The 13,181-nt window shown below is 37.7% G+C and overlaps 1 protein-coding gene across 1 annotated transcript in view; it reads left to right on the top strand.

The window, feature by feature from the left end:
- Window positions 1–13,181, top strand: part of LOC108968144 (dystrophin, isoforms A/C/F/G/H) — a gene marked incomplete at its 3' end in the record, with an annotated part of 344,088 nt that overhangs the window by 38,205 nt on the left and 292,702 nt on the right. The window contains 1 exon segment of the mRNA XM_018931935.1: window positions 12,901–13,055. Coding sequence (XP_018787480.1) covers window positions 12,901–13,055 — 155 coding nt within the window.

Consider the following 13,181-nt stretch of genomic DNA (forward strand, 5'->3'; position numbering starts at 1 on the left):
CATGGGTAGCATGTAATCATTCCAGAAACATGCACTGTGTTGAATTATAAACACTGTTGTGTATATAGAGCTTGGTATTATAAATATATTTTGGGAATTTATAGAGAACGACTTGACAAAATCTTTACTGCTTTTTCTGTAGATTAAAGTAAATGTAATCTGCAATCCTTAGAACGAAGAAGATTGAACGAAGAGCTGGTATCAACCAGATAGAGTGGTATAATCAAAAATGAGTCTTTATTACTTTTATTACCTACATATTTACGTTCGCATATTTACTTGTGGTATTAAAACGAAAAGTGCAAAGCTGAAGCATGGCAAGCACATGAGTATGTATTTTATTTTTCCTTTAAAGTAATTACATCACGAGCCTCAATAATTTAAATGTAACTAACCTAATTTGTAATGTTTAGACCATACTATTTCGCGCCTGAGGTGTCAATACCCTACTTTTATTAAATTCGTGAATTTCAAGCAAAAGTAAAAACGGCAAATATTTTACACCGGAAACACACTTTGCATACAAATTAGACTTGATTTGAATAAAAAKTCCAAACCAGAATTCCATACACTCGGCCGCTTTTAGTACAAATAAACACTTAACTCCCACTTACAAGCACAAATTTAGCCGCCACTATTTTATAGACTTTGATGACGTGCATTTTAAGTTGTCTTTCATTTCAAATGGCGATTATTCGCATGACGGACACGTACAGATATGCCGCTAACTCAACGCGTTTTTAAAAATTAATATTTGTTTATATAATATTTTCTCCTTTCCATTTTTATTAAAGTCTCGTAGGGCATTCCATTTCTTTCTTATTCCATGCCACATGGCTTAATTTTTTCTCCGCTGTGCGCATATTTATTCCAGGAGAATAAAGAAATGTAACTATATATAGGATTCCTACTATTTCAAGAAATTAATTCGGCTGACTCCAAATATCCAAGTATCTGCAAAAAAGTAGGCATTGGAAAGAACGTTGCCTACATTTAGGAAAATTTTAGCTAAGACACATACCCTGTGAGATTATTATTTTACAATTAATAGTAAGAAATTTAAGCCAAATTATTTTATTTAAAATACGTTTTTTATTGCCACCCATTTATTTATTTTATGTGGTTGCTGACATTTAGTTTAATTTTACCATATACAGCAATATTAACCACCATACACCTAAATTCTTTAAGTCTGCTGATACTGTATTCTGCATGAAACCAATCATACAGTAATACGAAGACTGTTCTGCAATGGGAAATAGTTGTAGAGTTACTTTGTGCACCATAATATACACCAGTATTTGGAACTGTTAAGATTATTGCATAATAGATCAATGTAAAGCATTTAAAAGCATTCAAGTAAACCTAGCTATTAAAGACAAGGCTACCTGAAATCTCTCAAAATGGGAGGATAATTTGGAACTCAAATTGTTTCAACAATCTAATCAAAGACCTAGAATGCAACACATAACCATGGATCGACCCAGAACTATGGAAGTAATATTCGACAAGTAAGATTAAATTATTTTCTAAAGTAAAAGAGACTTGAATTGTTATAGGCCGGTTTGACAAAAAATAAGACAATGGGGTAAAATCGGGTAACTCAATGATCTCAGTAATATAACTTAATGAACTCTTAGTTATTACTTCAGTCGTTATAAATCTTGCAGAAAATTACTTAAATTTCAGATGGACTTCGGCAGTGGTTTTTAAGATGGCGATTTACGAAACGTTCTGGAATTTAAGAGCAGTTCTTTAGACATTAAAGTTTCAAATGATTTGCATTACTTGTTTGCTATCCTCTACCTGTCTTCTCATAAAATTCCTTAGACAACAGAAGAGAGCTTGGGTATCCAGAGTTCTATATAATTTACAGTAGAATTCCGTTCTAACTCAACTTTAAAATATGTTAAGAAAAACTTTAAGCGCATACCTATCCATTACGCCATATATATACCATCTCTTTGTAAAAGAACGGGTGAGCTAGAATATACAATGGTAATACAACGATTCTCGACTACCCAATTGACGTAGGTTAGATTATGAGAGCGATACTATGATCTAACTTAGGCAGCTTAGGATATCGGTCCGCTGTGTTGCCTAAAAATCATAAGACCCTTACAAATCGACAAAGCGTTTTGAGCCTATCACAAATTTGTTGAGACGGCTAATGCCAGTTTTCCGGTTCACCGAAAGTTAGACCACCATGCTGTTTCAGCCTCAATTTTGCAAACGCTGCACAATGGAGAAGAATGAGGTGACACCATCCAGTTGTCCGGCTAGATGTTTAGCCTTGCTGCATGARTACCTAATAGATTGCCGCACAGGAGAGGGTAGTTGATCAGCGCCTGCTAAGCGCACGGGGTCCAGTGCCAGAACGCAAGATGCCAATGAAGATCCAACTCGGTCCCATTCTAATGTGAGCAGACAGGGGTGCCCCCTCTGGCTAGTTTTGAGCACACAAGTAACGAGTTCAGTGCTACTATTGCCATTTTGCCGAAGTAGTGAAAGCTCGCCTACCTGAAAGGCGCTGCACTTCGTAGCAATACATCCGGTGACACCTTTTTGGCAGACTAAAAAACACTACATTGGCCCAGAAGCCTAAAGTTAAGATGAGGGTGAGCTAAGAAAATTTCCCCTCCTAGCCTCCGTCAAAAAGCTCAGCGATCTGGATCTATATATTCCTCGTCGTTATGGGTGTAGAAAAAATACGGCACGAGTAGTCTCTCCGACGCAGTGATCCACGTTTAGAGAATATAGTAGAAGGAGGAGAGAATCTAGGCGAATCCCTTCATATGCCCAGCTTTCCTAAGTCTGAGACCATCGGTGCTGTGTGGAAAATGGCATTTAATGTCATTGTTGGTGTAGTTCACTGTGTAACAGAGATGTCTATCTTATCGCCATTGCTAATCGCAGTTACAGCTGTCAATATTAGACCGAATACATATTCYTTAGTTTTTGGCTGAAACTATTTAAAGAACAAGAACTACCTACCCCTGTGATTTGCTGACCTTGTGGCCGATTAGCTATGAATTGACGTATACCTCTTAGTAATTCGCGAACTTAAATCCTCCTGCAACTTGAATGGCTGCTGCTCATTGTTAGTTAATGTCAAAGCTTAGATTAACAATAAGTTGCAGCGTGTATAGTTTCTAGACAAAGAGTTTTTCAACCAAAGCTCCATCGAAAAATAGTCGCAAGCTACATTTTTTTACACGCAGCGCGGGTTTTGAGTGGGTTTGGTACCTTCGTAAAGTTCTTTGTAGATATTTCCAGTAAACTTGATAAAAATATTACATTTTTGGACGCAAGATATGACTGCAGTGTGGGCAGAATTCTTCTTCGCTGTAGTTTCTAGCTTATTGTTACTCACACTCTTTCGAAACTGCCAAACCCACTTGGGGCTAAAGTGAGGTTAAACAGCATAATGTGATCTTCATTCGAACGCTTGCCCTCCGAAACTATTCCGCACAAAGCCATTTTCTCATATTACCATTTCTGCTGACATTACGCCATTTTTTCTAATTTTTAAACTTATTTAAAGGCAAAACAAAAACAAAAGCAAAGAATCATCAATTTAAATAATCRCCAGCCATTGACTCAGGCAACGTTGGTGGCGCCGCAAAGTCAATGCAATTAGAGAAATTGTTTATGTCTTCGCCAAATGGCAAATGGCAAGTGCAGTTGCAACAACAACAAAAAACTTRACGGAGCAACAGTAATATTGCTGCAGCGTTGGAGTAAACAATAACGGCAGCTCTGGTACAGTAAYGGCAACGGCAATCCATTTATGCCACAATAGAAGCAGCGAAAGCTCCCACTGCAACTAAATCAGCTGCTGTTGCTGTTGTTGTTGTCGCATTGACTCACTTACGCTGGCATTGCGCTTTTCATAGTTTTTATTGTTCTTCTGCTCCTTTTTGCACAACCAMCCATTACAGCAATTGCTGCTCCATTACCGCCTTTCTGGAAATGTTTTCACTTCGCGCCTTTTGCAGCAGTTGCAGCGCACTCTCCCACTCTCACACTCTCACACATACCGTTCTACCGCTGTGTTGCAGTCAGCGTTTCTTGTAATTGGATGAATGAGCAAATTTTATTTGCAGTTGGAGGAAAAAAGTCTGCAAATGAATGCGACACTCGACACTTTTGTTCTTGCTGTTGTTGTAATTACTATGTGTGGCAGCTGTTAAGTTTCGTTATTTTTGGTTTTATTGTTGCTGCAGTATTTATTATTTCATTTTCACTTTGATAATTATTTATTTACGCCTAATGACGCTCATAATTATAGTTCCGGGTACACAATTAACATCCAGACATTTGCTGCCAAGTGAAATGTGCTAAAATGCTTTAAAGGAAATTTCATTTTCAATTAATGTGCTCGCTTGCATTTGACGGCAAAGAAAAATACTTTTTTTTAAATGAAATTCGTGTTTTTATGTAGTGAAAATAATTGGGTTTCAGCGCCAGGCGATATACAAAAGTTAAATGAATAGCTTTTCTAAAAATTTTTCATTGCAATTTGGTAGACTTTCAGCATGAATTGAAGATTTTAGTTTAGTCTTTTAATGTAAATCTCCTAAAAAGGTGCTACACATTAGAAAAACTACAATTTGCAGTGTTGCCTACATTTCGGCGTACTTTAGCAAAGTCGCATACCTTTTTWAATGCGATTTGGAACCACTTTCGTATTTGGTGATAGTTTATATTATTTCARTAAAATTTGCAAAATCTCYAATCGCGCCAAATGTTAAAACAAATCATTACTATGTTGTATTTTCTTCATTTTAAATTATCGAAATATAGTAGCTTAGAAAACTAGTRCAACTTTGAGCTAGTAGAAGTTTCCATTTCTCCAAATATCTAAACACTTCTAACGTTGACAAACTCGTAAAAAGCACTCCGAAGTGCACGCCATTCATCTTAAATATTTAGGTGAAGCGCTCAGAAGAGTCTATTAAGTTCAAGATTTTTACTAACTTGYTTTGTCTTGGTGATGTTCTACGAATTTTAAAGGTCAGTTAGACTATAATAGTAAGTTAGTGCCGAAAGTTGTAAAGATGTAAAGCTTGCCACCTGTCCTCCATATTTTAGGTTTTCAAAACTCATACTAAGTGCATTAGTATATTCTTTCTTTAAAATAAAATGTATACAAATCTTTCTTTTTTCAACTTAAATCAAATACAAGAAATAATCTTAACTTCGGTTACATTAAAGCTATAATACCCTTCACAAATACAAAAGATTCTTTATAGGAACTTTGATAAATTAGATGATAGATGTTCCTTGGAGTCTTTATACCGGATCACTTGGATCATGGAGTCGCCAGTCGCCAACGAGAGAGCTATGGGTGGGAGAAAGCCGTTGGAGGAGAGGGGCAGTGACTTTTTTACGGATGGGTCAAAGCTTGGGAGAAAGTTGATGGTTGGGGTTTAATGTCGGGAGCTCTCTATAAACTCCAGWTTCAGACGTCTTGACYATTGCAGTATCTTCCAAGCCGAGATTGCAGCCATTAAGGTAGCAGTAGMTCTGTTGYTCCGTAGTGAAGCCTCCTYCAGAGATGACCATTCACTCAGATAGCAGAGCGGCGATATTAACATTGAAGTCATCAACAGTGCGTTGGTCGAGGAGTGAATAACCTCGCTATCAATAGCATCGAGTGTCTTTATGATAAGGCTWGTATGACAGCCGGGCGATAGCGAAATACTAAAAATTCTCTGCTAATGAGCTAGCAAGGAAATCCACCCAGAACCGGTATAGGTAGAATGGGAGCGAGTCGGTGCTTCCGTATATTCTTGTGTTCTACAACTAAATAGCTGGGCTTCACGGAAGCTTGGCGAGAGCTGGGCCAACAAAAGGCAAAGGCCTTTTGACCAAAGATCCTATAATCTCTTTGTCTTCTAACTTCTATTGATCTTCTAACAGGTCATTACAATATTGGCAATCATGCTGTAAGGTTGGGAATTTTACCTTCTCAACTGTCCCGCGTTCGGAAGGTCAAGACTTAAGCACTTGGGAGCTCATACCTTCAGACATCCCACCCAACTGGCGGGAGTTGCAAATTTGTGTTGGCTTCTAAGCGTTTTGCTATTTTATAAGTTCGAAAACAGGATTTTTTCTTTTCAATGGCTTTATAAAATACGACATATAGCAGTCCACGTGCGGTGTTCGATCCGCCATCTTACCTAATCTAACTTATGATATGTAGCGTCATCTTATTGGAACCAAATGTCATTCACATCAACAAGCTACAATTCAGGCACGAAAAACTCGTTAATTATAGCCGGCTTCATTTTTGAAAAAACATGAACCAATAGTTTCCTTTTCACATAGAGCACACCAAACATTTTTTGAGGATGTATAGTACATGTATATCAAAATTTTCTTGTGAAAATTGGAATAGGTGGCCATCTCGTTTTTGGATTCAGCGAATGAGGGGTTGTTCGGCTTCATTTCTGTATGAGCTGGATTTCGTAAACCAAGTTCCTTCCTCAAAATCTCAAAATAAAGTGGATAGACACTGCTCCAACTTTTCGCGCAATTGCGGAAAAACTCACTCGGCTGTTCGTTGCGCAAAGCGAACCACAATTCTTAAAGTTACGGACTCTGCTGAGTGATCTAGACCGAGAGTAAATCTGTTCATTATAAAATGGCAAATKAAACTGAATATAAATCATATAACCGTACGTCTAAAAAATAACCTTTACTAGGTAGAACTTATTAAGTTTAACATGTTTCATTAATTATCTTAAGAATCCAAAGAACGGAGCTTTATAAATAGTAAGAAACCCAGCCACCCTCTCGCTCTTTCTGCTATCTAGTTTTATAATTACGACAGTAAATGTAACAGACTTCGTGGAACCGCCACCTTCAACCCAGTCTAACAAACATATCTTACAATGTTAAAATAATTCTTCAGATGCCTTCATAAAAGCTCCGATACATCAATTTACAGTCAATTAGCCGGATAGTCGTAACCACTCAACGCAAGCCACATACTTTACATACAAACAGACACTCATACACGCACACATTCGYAATTAGATATTCAAGCGTGGAATTGATTTGTATGAAGATGCAGCGTACGTAGGTGAACCCGCTAATGGACTGCACACGTCTCCACCGGCTAATGAATTCAGTGGCAAGAAGAGTGTGACATGAATGGACTCGTTGTTTTTGGTATTCACGAGTATGTCTCTGCAGTGGTATGTCGTTGCGCGTAAGACCGGAAAATTGAATTATTAAATAACTTAATTAGCTAATTAAAATTCGATAGCTCTTGGCGTGGGAGCATACACACTCGACTACGTATGCCTGTATATGTGTGTTGGCACGTGATGTACTTGACTTTAGGCAACAAGCGACTCGGGGCGGGCAAATGACTTTGGGCTCTGACTCTGGACTTTCGACTGTACGAAAGTTGTGCCATCAAAATTAAATGCCTTTTGGCCTTCGCTTGTCAGTATTGAGTAATTTATACTTAATAGAGTTTGCGCGCTCGAAGGCTTATTAAGTGCAGTCGTATAGCTTTTGGCTTTTGCATATTATGCTTATACCTTAATGTCAGAGTATTCTTACTTAGTTCCACTAGCGTGGTTTCGGCGCTAATCAAATAGTGCCACACCTTTTCACTTCCTTAAAGTTTTATGTTTTTATCTTTAAAATTGTCAGCTGTTTAAGTAAGGCTGTATGCAATTTTCATAGATTTTTTAATATTGTACGCACCATCTATAAAAATTCTATGAAGCCTTACTTAAAAAAACGAATATCTGGAGAAGCATTAATGTTAGGGATTTTGACTTCGAACATTTTTTATAGCAAATAATATTTCATACAAATTTTTCATTTACATTTTTTTCTATAGCTCCTGTCATTTACGAGATATATACAAAAARTTGCGAAATTCTTGGAAAAATCGGGTTTAGAGCCCCGTACTATCTCGCTGGTGTGAATTACGACTTTGTTGCACTGGGTACTTGTGTAGAGTGTGAACAATTCTGAGAAATATGCGTCTAAAGTCAAAGCGATGCCATAAAATACCACTGATCTGTAGAAATTTAAAGATAAAAACTCACGATTGTAGTGTATTTTCTACGGAAAATTTTTACAGGCCTTGGTTCAGTTCTTAATGCTAATATTAAAGACTAAAATTTTGCATTTTTTTTTGAATTTTGTTTAGCGTATTTCCAAAGAAATTTTAAGACGGGACTGACAAAAATTAATAGTTCAAAAAGAGCACCCTAATGTAAATCCACCTGCATTAGAGTTTCAAGAAAACTTAAAATAACATACATTTCGAATTCCGATTGTTCTTCTTCTTTACTGGCTTAGACAATGCTTAAGCGGTTATAGCCGAAGTCAGGTTCTTCTCCGCCAGGGGGTGGACTACGTCGAAGTTTTCTCTGGTGGAGTGACGCTGAACTTTTACAGCTCATCGTTCAATCGCTCGGACGTCAATCTATCGGCTCCCTTCGCTTTGATGTTCTTGGTTCTTGACGGGTAATTGCTATTCGAACTTCTATATGGTCGGTCAATGGAACGTCTGCTTCATCGTCATCGATTGGGGAATCGGGTTTGCCTTCTCCTGGCATTACACCTTCACTTCAAATCCTAAGTCTCGTTCAATAGGATTAGGATTATAGTTTGGAAGAAGGATGTGACCCATGAACCCATTTAGAGACATCTGGCCTTCCTTGTATATTCCGTGTTTATTCCATGCTCTCTTCAATCAAACCGAACCCTTCTCTAACTCTAAATAACCTGCGGTTTGTACATGGGAATGCCAGAAAACTCAAAATAAAAGCTAAACCCGACCGTCCGCCGTATAGCACTTCCTCACGRGTGCCAGGTGTATTGCCATTCAAGCCTCTTCCAATTTTCAAGTCATTCCTGTGGCATAAATTTGTTGCCACTTATGGCAGACAACGGCCCCGTACACGAATTCCCACTGCGGATGTCCGACAAAGTGCAACACGCAAGCATAACRCACACACCAACAACAACAAAGACAATTYTACTATTTTCTGAAGCTGCTCTTCAAGCTTGCACCGCAATCCGCCGCCACACCGCCTGYCACTAGCGTTGCATGATGGAGTGGTGTCAACGCTGCAGTTGCACTTGGCGACATTCGATGTGCACTTAAGTGTAATAACGCTGTAGTTGTTGCCTGACAGCGTACMCAAAACTTTGCGTGACCGGYGCTGGMCGGTGGCACGTGCAACGTACAACGGGTGTAACACCGAACTGCYGAGATGTTGAAATAGAGTYGAGTGTTCGCTTAGGTATCTGTATGTGTGGGTATAAGTATATATATCGATATGTATGTGTGCAACGCCAATGGAATAGTCAAATATTCACTACATTCCCTCACTGATTAATCATAGAGTCAGTGAGTCAGTCAAACAGACATTTAGTCAGTGAGCTAAGCAGCCAACGAACCGAGCTGTCTGTCWTACACTCCTCGCTGGTTTTGGTGAACCTCAAAGCCCTCGCAATCGGATTCACACACACGCCAACGTTTGCACTCCCAGCTAGTTAGACGAGTACACACGCAAATAGACAGACGGATTGGTTTTGTAGTTCATATCTGAAACAAATTGATTGCTGTCAGTTGTTGCATGTCATGGTGGGTTAAAATGCTCTTKCAACAAGTGTTATACTGCGAACAATGCAAGTGGCACCTCCTTATTATGCCACAAGTGCAAGTACATTATGATTGTTCTAGTAKATATCCACAAAATGCGGAGTGCAAGCATTCACTTTGTTGCGGTTTAGATAACTAAGTGTGTTCATATAGATATATACAGTTTTTGTTAGCTTTTAAAAGCATGACCACTGAACTTCTACCGAAAACAAAAGAGTAAAAGACGAAAAGAAAAACTGATGCTCTGAGATTTCCATCGTGACCAAGCTTAAGGCACTGGCAGACAAAATAAATTTAATATCAATTCGGAAAAATTCTTTAAAGGTTTAAAGTGACTAAAAATTTCTCTAAGATAAAGCAGAAGAAAGGTCTTTCGATGTCCAATGTGCCGAAAAATGTGTTATCAACTATATACTTCTACTTGTGTGAACTTTTTTGCAGAAACAGTCAAGAGAAATAAATAAAAGTTCTGCTATCCCCGAACGTTCGATGACAGAAAGAAGGACTGATAACAAAGATCTCCAGAATAAATACCTCCTGACTTCTTTTTCTTTGATTATTTGAAATGTAAGACAAACAGGCAGGTTGGAGGTGACGGAAAAGCACCTCTCCAATGGGCTTCGCTTGGTCGACAGTTATAAATATATGCTTCATAAAGCTCTCACTCACAGGAACATATATTGTATTATAGAATACTACTTTTGAAGAATATATACATACACTTTGCTTCAAAAGACCCATGAAACCCTTTGAGAGATCCAAAAAGACCTTTGATACTCAATGAATCAAACTTTTTGAGCTTAAGATAAATAGTATGTATACAACTAATGCAGAAGTGTATATAAACATGACGCAGTCCAATCAAATATCTAAGTGGTATCAACCTCTTCTGAGTACAGCTATACATTGTGGCAAAAGAGTGCCAAGAAATGTAATTTAAATTTCCCGGGTAAACGGACTATCCTTAATAACAATGTCACATATGAGCACGATCTGTCGACCAGTTTGTTTACAGCAGCTGCTTAAGTCGGTACGCCTCAGTATTTTTAACCGAATTTCCTGTATGGAACTGTTGCGATTGTTGGATTACTTACTGTGATTCAGTTTTATCAAAAACATAAGTCTGCGATTGGTACAAAGCCTTCAAGGCGGTCGAGAGATCGTAGAAGATATGCCTCGTTCTGGACGATCCTCGACCTCTTCAACTGATGAAAATATTAAAAAAGTGATGGATGTGGTGCTTGAAAATCGCAGGGCAGACGGTGAGTTCGTTCGAAAATTTTTGGTGGATGTTTGGGTATGAAACGCGTTCTTGCTCCAAAAAAATTGATTTACTGTTAAAAATGGTAACGCAAATAAGTCTCTTTGAAAATGCTTCATCGCGCGAATTCTGATCACACATGCATGGAGAGCATTACAGCTACCTAAGTTTGACATGCAAAAAACAAAATCAGCAATCGTCCGAAAGGAGGGGAAGAAACAAGCCGAAACCGAAAAAAAACCACCCCAAATCCGCTCAAAAGTCAAGGTGACGCTCATGTGTTTCTCCGATATGYCTGGTTTAGTACGTCATGAATGTTTTCCGGAGAGACAGACGGTCAATTTAGCTGGRATTTTTTCTTGTTCCCCGAATTGAAATTATCGCTCCGTGAAAACCGTTCTCAGTCAATCGAAGAGATAAAACAAAATTCGTTAAAGGAGCTGAGTGCCATCCAAAAAAGTAATTATGAAGAGTGTTTCAAGKACTTGAAAAATCGTTSACAAAASTGTATTACWTCTGATGGGGCTTACTTTGAAGACGACAAAATAAATGTTGATGAAAAACTAAATATTTTACGTTTTATTTACAATTTCTATAAAATTAACAGCAACAACATCSAGCATCATTGGCGCCATGACTAAAGTGGTCAACTCACACAGTCGAAAGATTTGAAGGCCTTTTGCAGATGCCACAATTCCGGAGAACGCTATAACAGTATCGCATGACAAGGCTATTATTATAATTGTTGACCGTGGTAGATATCATGACTGTCATAAGACTTGATATGCATGTAAATACCGTTATATGTTGTGGGCCATGCATTAACGCTAATTTAATTTAGAGCTGTTACACTCCTACTACGGCGAAATGGTAATAACATGTTTGATTACGGCAAAGCYGAAAGGTGCACTAATTGTGGATTTCTCGGGAATAGCGAGGTGTAAATGTCATTAACTAACACTTTGTCGCTGTGGTTGTTGTTAAGTGCCATTTTATGAATGCGTRTGTGTTACTACGAGCAAGTTGTTGCTTTTAAATTCTGCTAAAAGTGAAAAATTCCAACAACTTATAGGATTGGATATACCAATGGCTTTTGGATTCCTGCATTGAGAGTTTGATTCGCCAGTTACCAGTCGAAAAGCTCAAACGAGTCATCAAAATTTGAACTCAACAGAACGCGCTCAATATATGGAAGAGATAATCTTCAAAACAGAAATGCCAAAACATGAATGATAATGAATCCCCATTAAATTCGAAGTTTCATACAAGCCATATAAGCATGTTCTTTAGCCTGAGAGACGGCCCTTAATTTTTGGAGAACACGATATACTAACTGACAATCTGAACACGTGACGTAAGTAGACAAAAATTTCAAATCGAACAAAAAGTTTTGAATAACATACCTCCCTTTTTCGTTGAAACTATCACAAAAGTCAATCTCTGGCAACTTTTTAAGAGTCACCACAGGGCATTTACCCTAAGATCTCACCTTCAGTACTTTGTAAAGTAAAATCGGCAGCATGCAGAGAATGAGGAGATGCTAGAATATTAGATATTGTGTAACAAGAGTGAAAAAAAATATTCAAATTAAGTTAGTTACTTAATGGGGTTTGTTTGTTCATCATGTGGGAGCACAATGGCACTTTCCTTTTCCGACATGTGAACCTTTAAAATTATTCCACTCAAACTTTTTCGTTGGAAAAAAGTCCCATCTTTTTTATATATATACAATATAATATTCTTTGGAACACGTCCGAYATATTTAGTTATCTTACTGGTTTCAATAAAGTACTTGGTACATTAAGATGGTTTCGTCATCGGACTAATATAAAATATAATATGTAAATCGAATTGGAAACCTTTAATTACATTATTAGTATATTTTTACTATATTCYATTCATTACTTATTTTAGAAATGTATTGGTATTTATAAATTAATAACTTTTCACACTTCCATTTAATCAAATTATATTCATTCTATCTTCCTTCTTGCAGACGAACGCCAGGACATACAAAAGAAGACCTTCACCAAATGGATTAACTCACATCTGCTAAAGACCCAGTGTACACCAGTGAACGACTTGTTTGAGGACTTGCGCGATGGCCATCGCTTGCTGGCGTTGCTCAGTGTACTTACGGAATCACAGTTGGTAGGTGAAAGGATTTGATTTTGATCTTAGCAAATAATACTTATTTGTATGAAAAATAGTAGAAAAGGAAGTGAAAAAGTGAAAAGAAAACAAAAAATTATGGAGCTGACAAAGTAGAATGTTAAA

This window comes from Bactrocera latifrons, unplaced genomic scaffold (assembly GCF_001853355.1).
Source record: "Bactrocera latifrons isolate USDA-ARS-PBARC rearing strain unplaced genomic scaffold, ASM185335v1 scaffold_204, whole genome shotgun sequence".
NCBI classification, from domain to species: domain Eukaryota; kingdom Metazoa; phylum Arthropoda; class Insecta; order Diptera; family Tephritidae; genus Bactrocera; species Bactrocera latifrons.